Here is a 25,159-nt window from a genome sequence, read left to right as displayed (position 1 = left end):
CAGGGCCTGTAGAGATCATGGATGAGTATGGGCGTGGCAGAGGGCGCTGTAAAATCCATTTTAAATGTGGAATACAGTCTCTCTCCTAGGAACCTGCTGGTTTCTTGAAAGGCCTCATTTACATGTTTCCAATCTGTTAGTTACTACTAACAGTGGATATTAAAGGTCACAACAGAAGAGATTTTAAGCCTAAATACCAGGAGAACTCCACCTCATGCTTTCCTTAGAGGAAACAGAGTAGTCTAAAGAATCCGTGTGCCTAAAACACATACATAAACCCAAGCGAATGTTGAAAGAATCTGTACATAATTTTCTATAATAGAAATTCTGGCCGAGGAGCATCTATTCCCACAAGCAGATTCCATCTGAGAGGCTTCATATAAGACTATTCATGGTAATAAATTTTCTAACTTTTAACTCTACTTTCATATTAATGACTCTGTAGCCAATGAGTATGGCCCAGGTCCAGGAGAATGGTTAGAGAATGATTTGATTTTTTTAAAGTATTTGTTTAAATATTTTGGCTGTGCCAGGTCTTAGTTGCCACATGAGGGATCTTTAGTTGCAGCATTCAGACTCTTAGCTGTGGCATGTGGGATCTGGTTCCCTGACCAGGGATCGAACCCAGACCCCTTGCATTGGGAGTGTGGAGTTTTAGCCACTGAACCACCAGGTTAGGCCCCTGGAGAATGATTTTAGGAACAATAAAAGGTTAAACATACCAACTGATGTCAACTAGCTCCTTTCTCCCATCTATTTTCATCTGTTTTCCCCTTAAAATTTCAACATTATCTTTTTAGAAATGTCCTCACTGTGTCTGCTACTCACCGAGATCTGATGACTTGCACTTTATCAGGTCAGTGCTCTTGGCTTCAAGGAACAGAATACGCTGACTCTGACACAGACAATAACGGAATTTATTATTTCACATTATAGGATGTCCAAGTTTAAGCAAACTCCAGGCATAGTTCAACCATTTGCCTCAATGATGTCACCAAGCACCCAAGTTCTTTCTGTCTCTTCCTGCTTACCCTCTGTGAGCTGGCTTTGCCCTGGGGCTGGCTCCCTTCATGGCTGAACAATAGTTGTAACAACTTTAGGTATTATGTACACATATGACCCTATCTGGGGTTTCCCAGGTGGTGCTGGTGGTAAAGAATCCGCCTGCCAATGCAGGAGACATAAGAGATGTGGGTTTGATCCCTGGGTTGGGAAGGTCCCCTCAAGGAGGGCATGGCAACCCACTCTAGTATTCTTGCCTGGAGAATCCCATGCACAGAGGAGCCTGGCAGGCTATGGCCCATAGGGTTACAAAGAGTCAGACACGACTGACGAGACTAAGTACACAGGCACACGCATGATCCTATCTATGGGGAAAAGTGGGACGAACCGTCCCTTTCATTTTTGTAAACAGCATTGCTGTGGTGTAATTCACACGTCATACCATTCTTTTATCTAAAGTTTATAGTATATTCATAAAATTGTGCAACTATCACCACAACCAATTCTAGAACAGTTCATCCCTACCCCCAAAAGACATCTCATACCCACTAACAGTCATTTTCTATTTCTCCCTAATCCTAATCCCATCTCCAACCCTAGCCTCAGTTCAGTTCAGTAGCTCAGTTGTGTCCGACTCTTTGCGACCCCATGAACCACAGCACAACAGGCCTCCCTGTCCATCACCAACTCCCAGAGTCCACCCAAACCCATGTCCATCAAGTCGAGGATGCCATCCAACCATCTCATCCTCTGTCGTCCCCTTCTCCTGCTCTCAATCTTTCCCAGCATCAGGGTCTTTTCCAATGAGTTAGCTCTTTGCATCAGGTGGCCAAAGTGTTGGAGTTTCAGCCTCAACATCAGTCCTTCAAATGAACACCCAGGACTGATCTCCTTTAGGATGGACTGGTTGGATCTCCTTGCAGTCCAAGGGACTCTCAAGAGTCTTCTCCAACACCACAGTTCAAAAGCATCAATGCTTCAGCGCTCAGCTTTTTTTATAGTCCAACTCTCACATCCATACATGACCACTGGAAAAACCATAGCCTTAACTAGACAGACCCTAGCCTCAGGCAACCTCTAATCCACTTTCTATCTCTATGTATTTGCCAATTCTGATTGTTTTATACAAGTAAAACCATACAATATGTGGTCTTCTGCCACTGGCTTATTTCACTTAGCATAATATTTTTAAGGGTCATCACCATGTCTTTCTTGAGTGTCTTCTTTTAAGGAGAATGAAGCCTTTCCTGAGATCTCTCAGCAGAGTCCTTAGACTCTCTGGTCTAAATTGAATTACACAATCGATTTCTAATCGAAGCACTAACAATGGAAAAGGAATTACGATGAGTATCTTGAAGTGATGTAAACCAACTCCCAGCCACAGGGATGGAGTTATATAGTCACCTGCAAAGTTGTCATAGGCTGGCAGGGACTGTGAATGTGAGAGGCGGATACCTGAGCAAAATTTGGTTCCTTTTAGGAAAGATGAATGGGGAAATGGATGACGGATAAAGAAAGTCTACAATGTGTTAGATAGTACAAAGTAATTCCAAATGGAGCCAAGGTCAGTGGTGAAAAAGGCCACACTTATCTTTGGTATATTTATTCTCATGGTCTTTTCTTCCTGGCTATTTGTTCTGCATCTGCAAGTTTCAGACTCTAGGACACCATGAACGTCCTATTCCTGTAGGCTTGCCATGGCCACTGCCGCATGCCACTCCATACACCACCCCTGCCATACAGCCTACCGTCAGGTTTAGCTATGCTGACCAAGTACAGGGAAGTGGCAAAGGTGGGGAGAAGTAAGTGAGGTGCGGGCCACAGAGTACCCTCTCTAGGTCATCAACAGACAAAATTGGACATGTCAGCTTTGTTGTTCCAGCTTTATGTGGTTGATGTATATAACTAGGAAGGAGGTTGAAAGCATGAGAACGTGCTATATATGCACGTGTGTATATCTGTATATGTATATCTTGTCAGCGAGTAGTTAAAATGTGAAGCCACCTTAAACCTTGAGTCCTCCCCCTCGATTTAGTCTCATGTTTTCTCACTGTTTTCCACAGTAGGGAGCGATCCCGCTGGGCACTTAAGCACTTCTTAAATCCCAGGGCATTTGTGAGTAAGCAAGGCTCTCCTGTTTCCTCTTACGCTACATCTAAAAGAGGTCCTTTCCCTCAAACATTCTTAATAACAGATTTTGTGCCAAGAGAAAGTCACCTCAGGATTGGTTTTGGACTAATGGGAAGCTAGTGGGTTTCTGGATGGTCTGTTGTGTTAGGAAAACAAGATTTAAAAAAAAAATTTGTATATTTTGTAATAAGGCGTAGTTGATTAACAATGTTGTTAGTTTCAAGTGTACAGCAAAGTGCTTCAATTATACATATACTTGTAGCTATTCTTTTCCCACTTAGGTTGTTATAGAATATTGAGCAGAGTTCCTTGTGCTATATAGTAGGTTCTTGTTGGTCATCTATTTTAAATATGTACACACATGTACACGTTCAGGCAAAACTCCCTAACGATTTCTCCCCATGAACCCTTCCGCTTGATAACCATAACGTTGTTCTCTAAGTCTGTGTTTTGTAAATAAGTTCATTTGCATCGTTGTTTTAGATTCTGCATGTAAGAGATATTTATGTTTCTTTGTCTGACTTACTTAGTATGATGATCCCTAGCATCCATGTTGCTGCAAATGGCATTATTTCATTCTTTTTATGGCTGAGTAACATTCTATCATCTATGTGTATCACATCGTCTTTATCCATTCCTCTGTCAGTGGACATTTAAATTGCTTCCATGTCTTGACTATTGTGAACAGTTCAGCCATGAACATTGGGGTGGATTATCCTTGGATTACAATAAACTGTGGAAAATTCTGAAAGAGATGGGAATACCAGACCACCTGATCTGCCTCTTGAGAAATTTGCATGCAGGTCAGGAAGCAACAGTTAGAACTGGACATGGAACAACAGACTGGTTCCAAATAGGAAAAGGAGTACGTCAAGGCTGTATATTGTCACCCTGTTTATTTAACTTATATGCAGAGTACATCATGAGAAACGCTGGACTGGAAGAAACACAAGCTGGAATCAAGATTGCCGGGAGAAATATCAATAACCTCAGATATGCAGATGACACCACCCTTATGGCAGAAAGTGAAGAGGAACTCAAAAGCCTCTTGATGAAAGTCAAAGTGGAGAGTGAAAAAGTTGGCTTAAAAGCTCAACATTCAGAAAACGAAGATCATGGCATCTGGTCCCATGACTTCATGGCAAATAGATGGGGAAACAGTGGAAACAGTGTCAGACTTTATTTTTCTGGGCTCCAAAATCACTGCAGATGGTGACTGCAGCCATGAAATTAAAAGACACTTACTCCTTGGAAGGAAAGTTATGACCAACCTAGATAGCATATTCAAAAGCAGAGACATTACTTTGCCAACAAAGGTTCATCTAGTCAAGGCTATGGTTTTTCCAGTGGTCATGTATGGATGTGAGAGTTGGACTGTGAAGAAGGCTGAGTGCCAAAGAATTGATGCTTTTGAACTGTGGTGTTGGAGAAGACTCTTGAGAGTCCCTTGGACTGCAAGGAGATCCAACCAGTCCATTCTGAAGGAGATCAGCCCTGGGATTTCTTTGGAAGGAATGATGCTAAAGCTGAAACTCCAGTACTTTGGCCACCTCATGGGAAGAGTTGACTCATTGGAAAAGACTCTGATGCTGGGAGGGATTGGGGGCAGGAGGAGAAGGGGACAACAGAGGATGAAATGACTGGATGACATCACTGACTCAATGGACGTGAGTCTCGGTGAACTCCAGGAGTTGGTGATGGACAGGGAGGCCTGGCATGCTGCGATTCATGGGGTCGCAAAGAGTCGGACACGACTGAGCGACTGATCTGATCTGATCTGATCCTTTCAAACCGTGTTTTTCTCTGGATACATACCCGGGAGTGGGATTGCTAGATCATATGGTAGCTCTGTTTATAGTTTCTTAAATACTACAGATACTGAAACACGAGCAAGACTCTTCCAATACTAGAGGCTGTTGGCTATCAGTCTGTGCATACTTCTAATCCTCTCGGGGAGAAGACAGAAATATCAGACCACCTTACCTGCCCCCTGAGAAACCTGTAAACAGGTCAAGAAGCAACAGTTAGAACTGGACATGGAACATTGGACTGGTTCAAAATTGGGAAAGGAATACTTCAAGGCTGTATATTGTCATGCTGCTTATGTAACTTACATGCAGAGTGCAACATGTGAAATTCCCTGGCTGGATGAAGCACAAGCTGTAATCAAAATTGCTGGGAGAAATATCAACAACCTCAGATATGCAGGTGACACCACCCTAATGGCAGAAAGTGAATAGCAACTGAAGAGCCTTTTGATGAATGTATAAGAGAAGAGTGAAAAAGCTGACTTAAAACTTAAAGTTGAAAAAACAAAGACTATGGCATCCAGTCCCATCACACCATGGCAGATAGATGGGGAAGAAATGGAAACAGTGACAGACTTTATATTTTCTTGGGCTCCAAAATCACTGTGGACAGTGACTGCAGCCATAAAATTAACAGATGCTTGCTTCTTGGAGTAAAGGCTATGAAAAACCTAGATGGTGTACTAAAAAGCAGAGACATCACTTTGTCAACAAAGGTCCGTATAGTCAAACTTACAGTTTTTGCATTAGTCGTGTATGGATGTGAGAGTTGGAACAGAAAGAAGGCTGAGTGCAGAAAAATTGATGCTTTCAAACTGTGGTGCTGGAGAAGACTCTTGAGAGTCCATTGGACTGCAAGGAGGTCAGACGAGTCAATCCTAAAGGAAATCAACTGTGAATATTCATTGGAAGGACTGATGCTGAAGCTGAAACTCCAATACTTTGGCCACCAGATGCTAAGTGCTGACTCATTGGAAATCACCCTGTTGATGGTTAAGTTTGAGGGCAGGAGGACAAAGGGGCAACAGAGGATAAGATGGTTGGATGGCATAATCAATTCAGTGGATGTGAGTTTGAGCAAACTCTGGGAGACAGTGAAGGATGGGGAAGCCTGGCATGCTGCAGTCCAGGCAAAGAGTTGGACACAACTGAGCAAAAACGACAGCACATACTTCTAATGCTCTCAGGGAAACACAACTTCATTTTATAGGCAACTGAATTCACACTTTCAATGTGTAGTTAATTTCAATATGTTCATGCATGCTCAGTCATGTCTGACCCTTTGCGACCTCAGACTGTAGCTCCTGGCTCCTCCATCCATGGGATTCTCCAGGCAAGAATACTGGAGTGGGTTGCCATTTCCTTCTCCAGGGGGTCTTCCCAACCCAGGGATCGAACTCACATCTCCTATGTCTCCAGCATTGGCAGGTGGATTCTTCACTGCTGAGTTTCCAGGGAAGCCCAGTTTCAATTTGTAACAAGTACCAAATATGGCAGCATGATGTGTGAAGGAGACACAAATCCCTATCTTTGACCATGCAGAATGTTCTCCAGGCACGAGTTGGAGGCCCAGGAAAACTCCACGTGGCAACTGGGAATTGATTTTCTGCTCTTTGGGAACCTCACTCAACTGTTAGCAATCCTTAACAAAGAACGCAGCAGAAGAGTATAAGCCATGCCCTTGTCTCTGACTGTGCTCCTCCGGATAGTTCTTTGGCCTCATCTAAGGCATGAAAGTGCCGTCGAACCTCAGGGCTGGTGCCCAGCATCTAAGGGCTGTGGTAGCACACCTTTGTGTTCCTCTCTGTAACCTGAAATTCTCATCATGGCCCAGCAGAGATGTTCCAGGACTCTCCCTATGAGAGAGGACCAGTCTCCAGTCCTTGACTAATGGAATCAATACCTGCAAAAAAAAAAAAGTGGAGGGGGATGGGGTGGGGAGAAGGAAGCAGGATGAGGCAGAGGGAGTAGCTGAGCTGTGACACAGCCTGATCACCTCAGCTGACCCTGTGAGGAGCTCTGAGGCTAGAATAACCAGTCAGTGGTCTCTTAATTGGGGTTGAATTTGACCAGAGATCAAATTGCCAACATCCGTTGGATCATCAAAAAAGCAAGAGAGTTCCAGAAAAACATCTAATTCTGCTTTATTGACTACGCCAAAGCCTTTGACTGTATGGATCACAACAAAAATGTGGAAAATTCTTCAAGAGATGGGAATACCAGACCACCTGACCTGCCTCCTGAGAAATCTGTATACAGGTCAAGAAGTAACAGTTAGAACCTGACATAGAACAGACTGGTTCCAAATCAGGGAAGGAGTACGTCAAGGCTGTATATTGTCACCCTGCTTATTTAACCTTTATGCAGAGTACATCATGAGAAGTGCTGGGCTGGATGAAACACACGCTAGAATCAAGATTGCCAGGAGAAATATTAATAACCTCAGATATGCAGATGACACCACCCTCAAGGCAGAAAATGAAGAAGAACTAAAGAGCCTCTTGATGAAAGTGAAAAAGGAGAGTGAAAAAGTTGGCTTAAAACTCAAATTCAGAACAGATCATGGCATCCAGTCCTATCACTTCATGGCAAATAGATGGGGAAACAGTGGAAACAGTGACAGACTTTATTTTTTGGGGCTCCAAAATCACTGCAAATGGTGAGTGCAGCCATGTAATTAAAAGACTGTTGCTCCTTGGAAGAAAAGTTGTGACCAACCTAGACAGCATATTAAAAAGCAGAGACATTACTTTGTCAACTAAAGTCCATCTGGTCAAAGCTATGGTTTTTCCAGTAGTCATGTATGGATGTGAGAGTTGGACTATAAAGAAAGCCGAGCACTGAACTGTGGTTTGAACTGTGGTGTTGGAGAAGACTCTTAAGAGTCCCTTGGTCTGCAAAGAGATCCAACTAGTCCATCCTAAAGGAAATCAGTCCTGATATTTCATTGGAAGGACTGATGCTGAAGATGAACCTCCAATACTTTGGACCTGATGCGAAGAGCTGACTCATTGTAAAAGACCCTGATGCTGGGAAAGATTGAAGGCAGGAGAAGAAGGGGACAATAGAGGATGAGACGGTTGGATGGCATCACTGGCTAGATGGACAAGAGTTTGAGTAAGCTCTGGGAGTTGCTGAAGGACAGGGAAGCCTGGTGTGCTGCAGTCCATGGGGTCGCAGAGTCGGACATGATTGAGTGACTGAACTGAACTGATCAGGCTTTTCTGTTTTCTTCTAGATCATACTAAGTGCCCATCTGCAGCCTGGGCAGTGCCACACTCTCATCCAATTGTGGTGATAAGTCACAGATCACAGAGGGAGGACTCTTTTCACTGCCATGAAACTTGATACACCGTGTGCACAGATACACAGAGAGCTGACACAGCTGTCCTCCCCGGGCACTCACAGGCCAGCACACACATAAGCACATTTGATGTGGTCAGATCACACCCACTCGGGACAAGGGTGTCCCAGCCAGCCTGGATTCTGTTGGTCCTAATGACAGACATGAGTATAGAGCTCCCTGTGGATGTGTGATCCAAAACAAAGATAAAATCAGCTCTAGAACAACAGAAAAGTGTATGTATAAAGAAAGTATACAAAGTATACATCTCCATATAGGGTATAGATATATACTTTAAGAAAAAGCTTTATTCTATATTTCTTCATTTTTTGATTGGAAACTTCTGGAAAAACTCATTTAGGCTGAACTTTTCTCACCGAGGGGAAACATTGTTCTGCTGAAGCCCTGAAGCTTAATCTGCCTGTTGGACCATGCAGCGTGAAGTTCCAAATTTTTCTAACCTGCAGGCAAGCGGTTCAGCAACTTATTTTCAAATGCAGATCTTTTAGACGGTTGGAAAAGAAGAGTTGAAAATAACTGTCATACCTAAAATATCACAACATTTTACAGCTAGGCAAGATATTTTTTTAATGATGATCTAGTCTCCTAATTTACAGGTGGATGGTCTAGGAAGTTCACCCGACCCTTAATATGGCCCCTTGAGGATTAGAACTTGGCAAGTATGCTTTACTGCACCATAATCTCGTCGGCCTGTCTCATTTCTCTTAAACAGTTCATATAGGGGGGTGATAGGAAGGATGTGCGTCTTTATGCAGTAAATGGGGAAACTAGACTGCAAACTCTATGAGGGCAGGGACCATGGGGAGGGGTGATGTACAGGTGTGCAGCCCCTGTGCCTAGCGCATGCGCAACACTCTGCAACTGTTGGTTGACCAATAATGGATGGGAGAAGGAAAGAAAACATTCTTGATTGACTGGCATGGTCTCCACCCTACAGGTACTAGTCAGGGGAAGAGGTGGGAGGACAGAGAATTAGAATTGCCCTCTGGTGGTCTGCCAGTCCCCTGACGTCTCTGCCCTCTCTTACTTGCTAGGATCTATTCACTACATTGTGGATGCTTTGGAACTGTGGTGTTGGAGAAGACTTTGGAGAGTCCCTCTGGCTGCAAGGAGATCCAACCAGTCCATCCTAAAGGAAACCAGTCCTGAATATGCATTGGAAAGAGGACTGATGCTGAAACTGAAACTCCAATACCTTGGCCACCTGATACGAAGGACTGACTCATTTGGAAGAGACCCTGATGCTGGGAAAGATTGAAGGCAGGAGGAGAAGGGGATGACAGAGGATGAGATGATTGGATGGCATCACCGACTCAATGGATATCAGTCTTAGTAAGCTCTGCGTATTGGTGATGGACAGGGAGGCCTGGCGTGCCGCAGTCCATGGGGTCGCAAAGAGTAGAACACGACTGAGAGACTGAACTGAACATTGTGGCCAGAGATGTTCAAAATGCAAATTAGATCACGTCATTCCCTTGACCCTCCCGGTCTTCCCATCCTGTTGCCTATAACGTGGTCGGAGCTCCTTACTACCTTGGCCTGTCTTGCTCACCTCTCCCTCTTCACGCCTGACACCCACTCCTTGGTTCTCTCTGCTTCACCCACACTGGTCCCTGACTTGGTAAACTGCCTCAGACTTTACAGCTTTTGCCCTGATTGTTCCCTCCCTCAGAAAAGAGGACCTTGCTTGACCTGCTCCTTCTCGCCTTCGGGTCTCAGATTAATTGCCCCTTACTGGGAGAGGCCTAACTTAAAATGGTTCTCTCCACCCACTTTCTATCACCTGTTTTCATTTTCTTGCGTACATGTTGTTGTTTAGTGGCTAAGTCGTGTCTCACTCTTCACGACCCCATGGACTGTAGCCCGCCAGGCTCCTCTGCGCTCCACTGTCTCCCCGGGTTTGCTCAAATTCATGTCCATAATGAATGAGTGGTATATTATCACTGCCTAAAATTCTCTGATTTGGTGCTGGGCCCTAAAACAGTGTTCGCCTTTTAGGCTTCTCATAAAATATTGTTGAGCGACAGAGGGATAGGTGGTAAGGATGAATGGATGAATGAGTGAGTGAGTGAAGTAGTTCAGTCGTGTCTGACTCTAGGACCCCATGGACTGTAGCCCGCCAGGCTCCTCGGTTCCGCGGGATTCTCCAAGCAAGAATACTGGAGTGGGTTGTCATTTCTTTCTCCAGGAGATTTTCCCGACAGAAGGACTGAACCCAGGTCTCCCGCATTGTAGGCAGACGCTTTACCGTCTGAGCCACAAGGATGGAGATCAAATAAATGTTTGATCAAAACCCGAAGGCAGTCCCTGGAGGCGGCGGCCCCTGCAGACCGCGCCCTCCCTGCGCGCCAGGAACCCGCTGCGGAACCCGAGGGCGCCGGTAGCTGTTTCCCTTCAAAGAGCGGGGACTCTTAAGGGAGCACACAGGAAAGGCAGGGCGGCGAGAGGGACCAGCCGTGGTGAGTGCGGCGGTGCTGGCGCTGGGAGCCGGGAGCGGGTTTCGGGGACCATGCAAGCGCTAGCGCGCTGGACTCGGGGGTGTGGGGCGGAGCCCCGGGGGCCGGGCCTAGGTGACCGCTGTCGGAACGCCGCTGCGGGCGGAGGGTGTGTGAGCGGAGGCCGGGCGGAGCGGCACTGGGAGAGCTCCGAGCCTCGGATGGCGGGGTTCCTGTTGCCCCTGCGGGAGGCACATGTCCTGGGCTCTGCTCCCAGAGCTGTCGCTAACTTGTGTGACCCTTTCCTTTTCTTGGGGACGGGGGTAAGATGGGGGCGGGGGGGGGGCGAAGAAGAGAGCGATTCAGCTAACTTATTTGCAAAATAGGGCTAATGGTCTCTGGTCGGTTGATTCATTCATTCCGCCCTGCGTTACTAGGTTCTGTTTGTGAGAACCTGCTTTCTGAGGGTTCACAGTCTAAGGAAAGCCCCACCGTATGTGAGGGGCGGTGGAATACAATTGGAATTTGGGAGTTCTTAGGGGAAAAGCAAACATGCATTTCGGATGAGACGTGCAACCATTGTTTCTCCAATGGCTATTATATGCCAACTTTTTTTTTAGTAAAAAAAAATTTTTTTTTAACTGTGATTGGAGAATAAGAATTCTGTTGGGTAATTAGAAAGCATATACATTGGTAACTCATATGTTGCATATTGTGATGATGACCTAAATAAGGAGACGTTTACAAAGTCATCCACACCTGGTACAATGGGAACTTCACAGCCAGATGAGTTGATCAGAGCAGGTGTATCCTCATTTTGGGGTCGCAAAGAGTCGGACACGACTGAGCCACTGAACTCAACTGATCCTTATTTTATTCGTAAAAACATAAGAGACAGGTTAAATGACTTACCCAGGCTCTCACTGCCAATAAGTGACAAGAGTAGGACTTGAATCTAAGCCGATGTTCTTTCCACTGCTTGGGGTTGCTTGCATGGTTCTGCACTAGTTTTATAACGCACAGACCCATTCATTTGTGACGCAAGGCAGTTCCAGTGGGTCATGGGTGGCCTTAAAACAGACTCTTACAACTCTTAAATTGTTCTATAATTTCTGTCCTTACCCTGGGTATTTTATCTGCACTCTATCTTGACCTCCTTCACACTGAGTCCCAAATCTATATCTTCTATCCAGTTTCTCCTGGCTTCTAACTGCTAAGTCCAGATACCCATTGATCATTTCCATTGGATCCCCCATGGGAATCTCAAACTCAGCATCTCCTACACCACATGTAACACCTTTCTTCATGAACCTACTTCCCAGATCCCATGGCTGAAATCATTATTCAGTAAATTGCCCAGGTACAAACCTGGCTTGGTGCCTCTTTTCTCACCATCTATAATCAATTGATCACGGGTGAACGTGTTAGTTGCTCAGTTGTGTCCGACTCTTTTCGACCCCATGGACTGTAGCCCACTGGGGCTCCTCTGTCCATGGGATTTTTCCAGGCTAGAATACTGGAGTGGGTTTCCATTCCCTTCGCCAAGGAATCTTCCCGACCCAGGAATTGAATCCAGGTCTCCTGCACTGTAGGCAGATTCTTTACTGTGTGAGCTACCAGGGAAGCCCTAATTGATCACTCAGTGCTGCCAAATTCTGTTTTCTAAAGGTCTACCAAGTCCATCCCCCTTTGTTCTTTCCTTCACTTATGTGACTAGAGATTGTAATAACTTCCTGCCGCCTCTTTGTAGCTTTGAGCTCAGCTTCCTCCATCCCATTTTCCGTTTTGCTACAAAGTGATTTTTCTACAGGCCAAATGTGGTCCTGCCCCTCACTTACTTAAATCCCTTCAGGGTTTTTTATTATTGTCAATATAATTTCCAAAGTCTTTTTAGCATGGATTCAAGGTCCTGCCTGAAGTTTTCCAAACCTCCTGGACCTTCCCCATCCTTTATCTCCAAACTACTCTTAGTCAGAGTGTGGTGCTGACCTCCGTTAGAAGCAGGGGAGGACTGGTTAGTACTGAACATGATAATGCAGAAAATGGCCTTTGTGCAGGTACCCAGTCGAATCTTGGAGGCAGAATTTTGGGTGAAGAAGAAAAGCATAGTGTTATTGCTTTGCCAGGCAAAGGGGGACACAGCGGGATCATGCCTTCAAAACCTGTGTGTCTCAACTCTGGGGGACTTGGTGAGGAGTTTTATGGGAATGGTTTACAGGCAGGGTTGTTAATAAGGATCAGCTGTGCAGGGCCTGCGCCTCTTTAATCTGGCCTCAGGTGGGTTTCTGATGCACTTCTATGATTCTCGAGTTTATCACACTGTGACCGTCTCTGGGATGAAGAATGCTTCCTCAAGTAATTAACATGTTCTCTCTGTTGGGGGTTCTAGTTCTGGGGTAGAGTGCCAAGAATCCTTCCGTTTATCGCTTGAGGCAGAAGCAGGACTCTGCCCCCCAAGGCTGCACTTTTTTTTTTTTTTTTTTAATTTCTCCTCCCTTGTCTCTGTATCCCACTCCTTTCCCTGATTAGCAACTGTTTGAACCTGCCCTTTCGAACTTGGGGAAGGTCAAGAAATGGGGGGCACAGGCTTTTGTGCCCAGGAGCTCCCCAGGGTACTGGTCTGTTTCACTGACAGCCCAACTAAAATAAGTCAGAATCTCAGAGTCATGCCCAAGAATCTGCATTTTAAACAAGTTCTTTAAATTTTAACAAGATCTATATAGAGTTTGAGAGGCCTTGTTCTCACCTTCCGTACTGACCCTGTTCCCTATCTACACCTGTCGGCACACGTGTGTTTCTCTGAACATACCTTGCTGTTATTGAGGCCTTTGTGGGCAGAAGTCTCCTTAGCTGCTGCTTTGGTGTTTCTCCTCATTGTTCAAGACCCAGGGTACATGTCATGCCTTCTGGGAAGACTTCCCCAATCATGGACCACCCTGTCACCTCCAGCCCCCATTAGGTCATTCTCGTGGTTTCTCACAGAGCCGTGATTTAGCCCTCAACAGCCTCCCCCTGTGTTACAACCATACTTTATGTAATTGTTTCGTACTTGTGGCTTTCACAGTTGCCAGCACTTGAGAATAGACTTGTGCTTCTCTGCCTAGCAGCCAGCCCAGAGCCTAGCACGTTGAATGAATGAGCGCTTTCGGGCCAGGTGGCGAGGCATCTAATTATCACATGTGATATCGGGTTCCTTTATGTGCCATCCTGCACTGCGGCCCTGATGGCACCGGTTTCACATGTGACTGGTGATAAGGATGTGTCTGGCCTTGAGAGGAGTTTTAACCAGTGGTGGCAGTAAAGAAAAATTAAGTAGTGACACTTGTTAAAGACTGGTAAGACAGACTTCCTCCAGGGTGGGGAGAGGCATCTGGGTGGATGTAGAAACCACTGCAGGCGGTATTGGACTGAGGGGAGGAGCTTGGACTCAACCCTGACTCCAATGAGGACAAATGGGTGTTCATAGCCAAGGAGCAGGGTGGCATCAGTGGATGGAAAATTGCTAAAGAAATGTCAGGGGTAGAGGGGACTCTTACTAGGTGACCCAGTAGGATTCTTGCTGAAGGCAGACCAGGGTGATAAGATATCCAGGGTGGTCAGATTCCAATGGTGGGGATGGGAGATTTTCACCTAACTACCTTAGTAGGATTCTTGCTCAAATTGGATTCTACAAGGGCCGAGAGGGAAGCCCAAGGTAAGTCCTAGTCCAGCAGAACTCAGAGCCTGATTCAAGTTTCTGGTCAAGAAGAGAGTCCCTGTGGTTAAATGGAGTAATAAAAGAACTTGTGTGTGCTAAATCACTTCAATCCTGTCCAACTTTTTGCAAACCCGTGAACTGTAGCCTGCCAGGCTCCTCTGCCCATGAGATTCTCCAGGCAGGAGATGCTGGAATGGGTTGCTATTCCCTCCTCCAGAGGATCTTCGTGACCCAGGGATCGAACCCACATGTTTTACATCTGCTGCATTTGCAGGCAGGTTCTTTACCACTAGTCCTGCCAAATACAATCAGCAAAAGCAGCTGTTCCCGAGCTGCCCCCAGCCCCATCAGCATTGGTCTGTTTACCTCATGCACACATAGTTAAAAATGTTCTATCTAGAAAATAATTAAGAAAATTTAAAAAATACATTGCCATTTAAAACATAAATATCAGCCGTTATCTCACAAGAGGGAATTACTACAAAGTCTCATGTGTTTATTTCTGTTTTTTTTTTCATTTATATTTGTGTTTGAACGTAACTGGTAAATGCCAATTAAATAAGACTTAAATCCTGCCAGTTTTACTTAAAATTATATTTATTAGTTTTTTCCACGTCAACAAAAATTCTTAGTGAAAAAAATTTAATGTAGGTGGGGGAATAGTGTTCCTTGACCCTTGTAGGGTCCCTACCTGGGTCTGGAAATCGAATTGACAAAGACAGATTAACAGGAGCAAAGCATGCAAGTTATTTAATGAAAGTTTTACATGACATGAGAGCCTTCATAAGGAAATGGGACCCAAGGATTTGAGTAGACCATGGTGGAGGAGCGTGATAGGGTAAAGAGTATGAGGTATTGTAGCAGAGGAAAATCTTAGAGAGACCTGCATGTTAAGGAGTGTTTGTCGACAAAGCAAGTGCCTCTCACTGGAGGGTTTTATGATCTGTTTAAGAAACAGCAAGGTGGGGAGGTGGTCAGAGTGACCTTCCTGCTTCTGCTATTTTCCAAACCTTTTCTGAGTACGATATCCACCCTCACAACGTGCCATGTTTGGGGTAGAATGTCTTGAGCCCCATCTCATTCCACAGTTATTTATCAAATGGCTGTTAGGCACCAGATCTTATTTTGGACATGGGGATTCTGCAGTGGATCAGAGCAGTCAAAGTCCTTACTCATGGAGTTTACATTCCAGTGGGATAGTAAACTAACACATAAGGACCATCCACGTGATAAGTGCAGTGAAGAAAAACAGAAGTATATATGGTCACTTTTTTTTTTTTTTAATTGGAGGCTACTTTACAATACTGTGGTGGTTTTTGCCATACATTGACATGACTTTGGTTTTGAGTGTGCATGCTCGGTGGCTCAGTCATGTCCGACTCCATGCATTGCAGCCCGCCAGGCTCCTCTGTCCGTGGAGTTTCCCAGGCAGGCATACTGGAGTGGGTTGCCATAAGGTTATGCTAATTTACCTTCCTTATAGGAGTGTGTGAGTGTCTGTCTCATTTTATTTTGTCATCAGTGAATACGATCATTTTAGAATTTCGTTCATTTTATCGGTGAATGGTGATAGTTCTTTGTAATTTGCATGTCTTTGATTACCTTGGAAGTTGAGCATTTTTACAGTTATGTACATTTCCTCTTCATTGAGTTTTCTCTGAATGTTCTTTTATTGAGGGCCTGGTTTTCTCCTATTTTGAATAACCCTTTTACATCACTAATTTGATTACTAATTTGATGATAATAAGCACTTTATATATAAAGGCTAAGCAGATACTTTTAAACAGGTATAGTGACTGTAAAAAGAAAGCAAAGACAGGACTCCTAGAATTCCTTTCCCCTTCTTTCTAAGAAAAAGTGATGAAAGAAGAAAAAGTATAGTTTGGGTGTAAAGAAGTGAAGAAAGCAAGGAAATGTAGGTGGGCAGGTAAGAGATGAAGTATCTAGGAAGGAAGAGGAGGAAGGAAGGAAGACGTGGAGAGGATGAAGGAAGGAAGAGGATGAAAGCGTAGGGCCCACATGATTCCTTGGATAATTATATTTTTCTTTTCTGCCTCTACTAATCTAGCAAATCCCTAAGAGAAGATGACTGTGTTCTTTAAAACGCTTCGAAATCATTGGAAGAAAACGACAGCTGGGATCTGCCTGCTGACATGGGGAGGCCACTGGGTGTATGGGAAACACTGGTAAGCGTCTGACAGCCCCCACACCCCACCCCACCTCACGTGCAGCACAGAACAGTCCACGGGGGCCTGTGGGTAGCGTCCTGTTCAGCTGTGCTTGTCTCTAAAACGTTGTGGTATAAAAGGAAGGCAAATATTAAAACCTCAGAGACAATGGCTCCTTGTAACCAGTCCTGAGAGGTGGAAACTGTGGAACTGTTGAGACTTACACCTCAGTGGACTCAGAGTACTGCCACCAGATCAGGACAGGGAGAGACTGAGCGCCGCCTCGAGAGAGGCAAGTGGCCGTCCAAGGAAGGGTAGAGGCTGGCGCTCACACGTCTCCTTGGGGTTTTAGTCCTCCTTTTCTCACTCTAGTCTCTCGATATGTGACGGTGGCCGTTGCCAGACACTGAGTCCGCTCCCTCCAATGTCTGGCTCGGGCTTTCCTCGTCTAACTCGTTAGCCTGGGTTCATTTAAATGAAACTAAGACTTTCCAACCTTTTGTTTGAGGAAGGGATTCCAGGGAGTCCTGGGTTTTATTACCCTTCAGGTCTGCAGGGAGAAGAAAGTGCCAAGCTTTTCTTCTGGTTTAACATGCTAATAAAATTTAAATAAACAGTTTTTAAAAATAAAAATTATACAGATTATTAAGAGACCCAGTCACACAGTAGTCTTTGGGGGATTCAGGGCTACATCTTAAATATATAGCAACCTTCTCTAAAATCCAGGTGTCCTAACTGATTGCTTTGTTAAATGGAACCCACTGAGCAGGCTTTACAATGGAAGTCTCCACATTGGAAAGCAGACTTACATTGGTCCTTTTGTGAACATCCTCAATTCACCCGTCAGAGATCATTTATGATAAACGTGGTATCTACTTTCTGCAGGTATGGAGAAGATGACCCGTTCCCACCTCCTCTTAGGTATTCTCAAAGCTGAGCATGTGAGCTCCATTAGCTAGCATATAAAGAACAGACCCAAGAATCTTAAAATTTTAATATATAAAAAGAAAGGCAGAGGAAAGGTTTTAACAAATTGTGTCTGGAGCACATAATTGGCTTTCCCTCCCTTTTCAAGCTACATTTGAGCCCTCGAGGGAAGGCTCCTTATAGCTCTAGCCTAGTTCCTACCTGGATTTCCTTTGGAGGAGCACCCAGTCCAGGCCTCAGCTGGCTCAGTGCAGGAGAACCTTCCCCTCACTGAGGGTTATGGCTGTTGCTCCTGTGGGGTGAAGGTCTGAGGAAACAACCACGTCCTCAGTTCAGGATGTCTTTAAGGTGCCATAGTTACTTCTCATAGTATAGTCTTGAGACTTTTAAAAAGGCCCCATTAAGTCTCTAGCACTGAGTCAGAGGTCTTATTCTCAGTTGGATCTGAAACAGCTTGAACTGGAAGTGTAGCAGGAGCCTGAAGGCTTCATTTTGCTCTTTCTCTTCCCTTGACATTCAGGGTCACTGCTTAGAATGTGAACCTCCGTTGTCCTGCATAGCTTGCTTTTCTCAAGTTCTCTCCTGCATGCTTTGGTGCTACTTGGCACCCCTGCCCCTTTAAAAATATTGTGATAAAAATCACTAGCAGAAAATTTACCACTGTGACCATTTTTAAGTGTACGTTCAGTAGCATGCAGTATGTTCATTTTGTCATACAACAGATCTCTAGAACGCTTTCATCTTGCAAAACTGAAACTCTGTGCCCATTGAACACTGCCTGTTTCCTCCTTCCAGCCCCTTGCAACCACCATTCCACTTTCTGTTTCTGTAAGTTTGACTGCTTTAGTTTATGGGGTTGCACAGAGTCGGACACAACTGAAGCGACTTAGCAGCAGCAGCAGCAGCAGCAGATACTTCATGTGAGTGGAATCATGAAGTACGTGTCTTTTGTGACTGGCTTATTTCACCTAGCATGGTGTCCTTAAGGTTCACTCATGTAGCATATGGCAGGATTCCTGTCTTTTTTAAGGCTGAATTGCATGTGTAGACCACATTTCTTATCCATTTATCTATTAATGGACATTTGGATTGCTTCCACCTCTTGGCCGTTGTGCATAATGCTCGTACATTGGACTTGGGCATGCAGATATGGCTGCAATATCTTGTTTTCAGTTCTTTTGGATATATATCCAGAAGTGGGGTTGCTGGATTAATGGTATATCTATTTTTAATTTTTTGAGGAAGCTCCATACTGTTTTCTATAGTGGCTGTACCATTTTGCAGTCCCAGCTGCACAAGGGTCCTACTTCTCCACATCTTTATCAAGGCTTATTATTTTCTGTTTTCACGCCCCCCCCTCCTCCCCCATTATTGGCCATCCTAATGGGCATGATATGGCCTTTTGTGGTTTTGATTTGCATTTCTCTAATGATCAGTGATGTTGAACATTTTTTCATGTTTGCTGGCCATTTGTTTATCTGTTTGTTTGTTCACTGGTAGTATATGAAAACATGACTGATTTTTGTATTCTGTAACTTTGCTGAATTTGTTTTCTACATAAAAGATTATGTCATCTGCAAACATAATTTTATTTCTTCCTCTCCAATTTGCATGCCTTTTATTTCTTTTTCTTGCCTAATTGCTTTGGCTAAGATTCCCAGTACTATATGCAGTAGAAGTGGCAAGAGCAGGCATCCTTGCCTTTTTCCTGATCTTTAAGGAAAAGTTTGGATCTTCACTGTCGAACATGATGTCAGCTGTGGGCTTTTAATACATGTTCTTTATTGTATTGAGGTAGTTTCCTTCTATTGTCTTTTTTTTAAAAAATCTATATATCCCCCAACTTTTCACATAACAGTCCTAACACAATTTTTTATACTAATCTAGTTTTTTTTTCCCTGAGAAAATCTTCCCCTGAACTCTCTTGAGTAGAAGCTACTCTTGCCTTCAAATGTGTTGGCATTCTCCTAGCTTCTCAGTACCTATTCCAAACCATTACTCTTTCATCATCATATAAAAAAATCTCTTCTCCTTTGAGGTTCATAATATCTGACTATATCATAAAACCATAAAAACCAAAACCCTCCCAGATTTCTGGGGTCTCATCTGTTGCATTAGACTCAGGCTTCAATGCCTGGCTTATCAATATCCTTTTGTCTTTAAGTCTTGTTGTCTTTCTGAACGCCCTGAGTGTTTATGTGAATGACCCATCTAATAGCACCTCATCTTCCCTTTCCCTGACTTTATCTGTTCCTGTCACATTAAGTCTTTGCCTCTTTCAACTCCACCCATTCTCATTGGTTGAATGCTAAACCTAATTATCACTTGTCCCTGTTCCTCTGTTGAAATATGGAACTTCAGCATCTGAATCTTTCATATCAGCCTTCTGTTATCCCGGTTTTCTTCCTTTACTCCCCTTTTTCAGTGTTATCAACCTCTTGTCCCTTGGGGCCTCCATTTCTTCCCAGTCTGTCACTCATCCCTGCCTTCTTCACGTTCTTCTGTCCTTGGTTCCTCTATCCAACATATTAGACAACTTCTCAATACCAGTTTTCATATATCCTCCCTGGCTTTTTCACAATCTCACTTTCTCTTCTTCTAAGTTAAACTTTTTGAATAGATTCTGCCTCCCTATCTCCTGCCCATGCTACATCCTGTTTGGTCTTCATTAGAATTAGTCTTGCCAGTTTTATTCCTTATTCTTTTTGACTGTGCAGCTTTAGACACAGTTGATTCTTCTTGAAACTTTTTTTTCCCTTGACTTCTGACTGCCAGAGTCCTATTTTCCTCCTACTCCTCTAGCTGCTTATTCTCAGTTTTCACTTTTCCCTTCTACTCAGACATTAGAGAAGTATTAATAGTTCTCTAGGACTCTGTCCTAAGGGCTTCCCTGGTGGCTCAGATGGTAAAGAATCTTGCCTGGAATGGAAGAGATCCGGGTTTAATCCCTGGGTTGGCAAGATGCCCTGGAGAAGGGAATGGCAACCCACTCAGTATTCTTGCTTGGAGGATTCCATGGACAGAGGGACATGGCGGGCCACAGTCCATGGAGTTGCAAAGAGTTGACCACTACTGAGTAACTTTCACACACGCACACAGGACTCTGCCCCAGGTCCTCTGCTCACTTTATACCCTTTCCTTATACAGTCTCATCCACTTGCAGTGGTGTCACTGTCAGCTGTAGACAGACAAACCCCAGGTTCATATTTCCATAAACACCTCCTCGTCTGAGCTCCAGACCTTTGCATGTATTCAGCTGCTTACAACTTGTCTCCTTGGATAATTCCCAGGTGCCTCCCAACTCAACAGACTAAAAGTAAAATCAAAAGCTTTCCTGGCAAGCCTGTTCTTCTCAGTGATGGGTACCACTCACCATCCATGTAGTTTCCCAAACTAAAAATTTGAACATCATTCTCCATTCATCCTTCCGCCTTATTTCCCACATTCAGGTTATGGCATTCTGAGTGATTTTGTTTCTTTTATATCGACTTTGTGCAGTTTCTTCTGTCCTTCCTCCCTGTTACCACCTTTGTCTTTACTACCATCATCTCGGGCTGGATTCTTACTAAATGCCTTCTGGCTGTTCTTGCATCTGATCTTGACTGCTTCTAATCTGTTTTGCGCTGCCAGTACCGTACTGTCTTAATTACTGTAGCTTTGTAATATATTTTGAAATTAGTGTTAGCCCTTTAACTTTCCTCTTCTTTTTCAGAATTCTCTTGGCTATTCAGGGCCCCTTGAGATTCTGTATGCATTTTAGGAAGCTACTGAGAGACTCAAACTTTTTGGCCAGCCCAATTCAGGTCTTTCAGAATGCCATGTCCTATTTTTTTTTAGGGTCCCTTGGAGAGCCTCCACGGAGTGTTCCCTCCTAGAACACTCTTCCCTTCTCTTCTTCCCTAGCCAACTACTATTTCCCCAGGTCTCAAATGTTACTTCTTCCCTTTCCCCTTCAGACTAGGCAGTCTTCCCGTATTCTCTCCATAGTACTACGAACTACTGTGTAATTGTTGTTGTTCAGTCGCTCAGTTGTCTCTCTGCAACCCCATGAACTACAGCATGCCAGGATTCCCTGTCCTTCACTCTCTCCCAGAGTTTGTTCAGATTTATGTCCATTGAGTTGCTGATACTATCTAACCATCTCATCCTCTGCTGCCTTCTTCTTCTTTTGCCTTTGATCGTTCCCAGCATCAGGGTCTTTTCCAATGAGTCAGCTGTTTGCATCAAGTGGCCAAAGTATTGGAGCTTCAGCTTTATCGTCAGTACTTCAGTGAATATTCAGGGTTGATTTCCTTTAGGATTGCTTGTTGGAACTCCTTGCAGTCCAAGGGACTCTCAAGAGTGTTCTCCAGCACCACGATTCAAAAGCATCAACTCTTGGGTGCTCAGCCTTCCTGATGGTCCAGCTGTATGTATATTCACTACTACTGTCGTTTTTTGTTCTGTTCGCTTCTTCCGTCATAAGACTCTGCAGGCAGGGGCCCTGTTTGTCTTTCTCAATGTCATCCCCCCCAAGGCCAGCACATAGAAAGTACTTTACATATATTTTATTTATCGAGGAAGGAACAAGCAAAAGAAAGAAGGTCTGAGTTCTCAGAGAGCAAAATCTCAACCGTTTTGATTGGCTACTTCTGAATTCACAAGCCCAGGCTTTTGAATATCCTCCTGAAGAAAATGATACACTAAAGCCATGGTTAGGTTACTCTTCCATCTTCACCAGTTTATTTTGAAATGGTCATGAATTTCCTCAGTTTCCCGCTTTACCGTCTTTATCCTCGTTCTTAGACAACCTTAACTCCTTTTCAAAGAGAAAGAACATCAGCAGTTACCTCTGTATGCACATTGCTGTTCTTTTTGTCTCATTGTATGCAGCTGTATCCTGCCCAGGACTAGCCTCTCCAACCCTCATATGGATCCAGTTCTTCCTCCTTTGTTGGTTATCCTTTTCCTTGCTTGTACCTTTTTTTAAAAAACTAATTTGTATCGGAGTATAGTTTCTTGACAATGTTGTGTTAGTTTCTGCTGTACAGCAAAGTGAGTCAGCCACAGGTATACATATATCCCCTGCTTTGTAGATTTCCTTCCCATTTAGGTCACCACAGAGCACTGAGTCAAGTTCCCTTTGCTATGCAGTAGATTCCCATTAGTTATTTTATACATAGTATCAGTAGCCCTCACGTGTCTTGAACCCCATCCTTCCTGCTTCTTGCCCCCCGTTTGTCAAACTGTTCAGAGCTGAGATGGGTCATTTCAGCCGTGTGTTCCCATTTATTTACCACCTGTGTTCTCCCTTTTACACCGTTCTTGACAGCTTGCCTCACACTTGCATAGCTCTCCCTCTTTTTAGAATAAGCTTAGTAAAACTCGGTTTTCTATCCCATCATTTGATTGACCCTGTTCTTGACGAGGTCATTAATGCTTGTTAAATAAAGTAGATACTTTTCAGTTCGCATCTGCCACGTTTGATTCTCCTCAGTTACCTTTAGGGCATCTTTTTTTTTTCTCCCATTGTTTGATATGCCATGTGGCATGCTGGATATTAGTTCTTTCAGTTCCCATACCAGGGATTGAACCTGTGCCCCCTTGCAGTTGAACCACAGAGCCCTAACCACTGGACCACCAGGGAGTTCCCACCTGTAGGGTGTCTTTTTGCTCTGCTTGTCCCTAGATGCCGGTGTCCTATCCTCATCCCATAGACTTCTTAGGTGATCATAACCACAGTACAGTTTTCAGGTGGGATACTTAGATCTTGGAGTCATAGTATTTTCTAGTCCATGTCTTACTTCCCTTGACATCCTGCGTGAGGCGTGTCCCTGGAGTTGTACCAGGCAGTCGACAAGCAGAATATTCTTTCTGAAAGAGAACTCTGATCATGTCACTGTGGTACTGACAACCTGGAAATAGCTCTCCATTGCTTGGAACAAAAAGACCCAACCCCTTAGCATGACATAAAAGAGACTTCATGATCCAGCCCTGTCGTCCTCTCCAGCTTTCTTCTGATTCCTTTTCATCCCCCGTCCATCGCACTTGCACTCAACCTCTGTGTTCTGGAAGTCTCTAGAAAAAACCCTGTGTCTCACTCTCCCTTTGCTTGTGTTCTCCCCTCTGCCTGGAACACTTCTGCTCTTCTTCACTTTGCCAACAGCTCAAAAAATGTGTTGCCAAGCTGTGTAAAGCAGTGGTGGCATTACTGAATAAGAATAAAAGAAAGCAATGTGTGTTAAGTACCCCATGCCTGCTGGGCTGCCGGTGCTGGGCTTGTTGTTTCCATGTACTTACATGGTCTCGTGCAATCCTCAAACCAGACCTGTGGGAGAGAGAATGTTACTTCCATATATAAATTAAGATGTTGAGGCTCAGAGAAATTAATAATTTGTCTAAAATGGTCTCTCGGCCTACTGGTGAAATTGAGATTTGAACCCAAGTTAATCACGTTCTGTAATACATTCCACGTGCTTTCTTTGCTGCTGACCACTTTTGAACAGTGATGCTCACTTCAGTATATAAATTCTGCTGCACTGATTAAATGACATTACCTTTTAAATGCCTTTTTTATGCAGCTTTACTAGAGTTGTTCTATTATGTTCCTGTTTCATTTTTTGTTGCTCACATGGAATCCAGCTCCTTTATTAAATAGACAGAATGCATTTATTAGCGTTTAGTAGAGATGAGCTGCAAACTGGACACGTAGCCCAGGGAACGCGGCCCTCATTTTAGAACCTTCTGGACTCTCTTGTTTGGTCCTTCATGCTCTCAGTGGTTTTCTGTGAGCCTCTGTTCATATTCTGGTCTGACTCCCCTTCTCTTGGCCTTTCACTTTTTCTCCGTGTCTCCCCCACTTTTATAAAAGTTTTATTTATTTATTACGGCTGCTTAGGGTCTTTGTTGCTTTCTGTAGTTGCTGCGAGTGGGGGCTACTTTTCATTGTGGTGTGTGGGCCTCTCATTGTGGTGGCTTCTCTTGCTGCAGAGCACGGGCTCGAGGCACACAGGCTCATGGTTGCGCTGCAGCATGTGGGATCTTCCTGGACCAGGGACTGAACCCACGTTCCCTCCCTTAGCAGGCAGCTTCTTAACCACTGCATCAGGGAAGTCAGTCCCGTGCCCCGCCCCTTTAAGCTTCCTTACCTGTGTGTAATTTATAGATGAGTACATTTCTTTTTCTTCCATTTTGTGAAAATCTTTAAACGTACAGCAAACTTGAAAACATTTTACAGTAAACATCTGCCTACCTACTTGTTGGATTCCAGACTTCACTGTATTTGCCTTGTCACGTCCCTATCCATCTGTCCATCGTCTCGATCTTTCTTTCTGAAGCATTTCCAAGTAATTTGTCAACATCGATGTACTTCTACCTGAAAACCCAACCATGTGGGTCAGTAATTAGAGTTTAGCACTTGCTTATACTGTGTTTTTCCTTTACAATGAAATTTACATACAATGAAATATACAGATTTAAGCCTGCTTTCCCTGAGTTTGTCAGATGCAGACACCTGTGTACCCCAGACTCCTGGTAAGACAGAGTGCTGTCATCCGTCCAGGTGCTTCCCTTGTGCTCCTTCACCATCACTCCCTGTCCCCCAAACCCTGAGGCAGTCATTATTCTACTTTCTTTTTCCCACCATAGAC

The 25,159-nt window shown here is 44.2% G+C and overlaps 1 protein-coding gene across 1 annotated transcript in view; it reads left to right on the top strand.

The window, feature by feature from the left end:
• Window positions 1-10,709: 10,709 nt before the first annotated feature.
• Window positions 10,710-25,159, top strand: part of AGK (acylglycerol kinase) — a 102,221-nt gene continuing 87,771 nt past the window's right edge. The window contains exons 1-2 of the mRNA XM_005901068.2: window positions 10,710-10,763; window positions 16,505-16,622. Coding sequence (XP_005901130.1) covers window positions 16,522-16,622 — 101 coding nt within the window. The 5' untranslated portion in view covers window positions 10,710-10,763; window positions 16,505-16,521. The remainder of the gene's footprint in view (window positions 10,764-16,504; window positions 16,623-25,159) is intronic.

Source organism: Bos mutus, chromosome 4, assembly GCF_027580195.1.
Source record: "Bos mutus isolate GX-2022 chromosome 4, NWIPB_WYAK_1.1, whole genome shotgun sequence".
NCBI classification, from domain to species: Eukaryota; Metazoa; Chordata; class Mammalia; order Artiodactyla; family Bovidae; genus Bos; species Bos mutus.
This window is presented reverse-complemented; position numbering and strand designations above follow the sequence as displayed.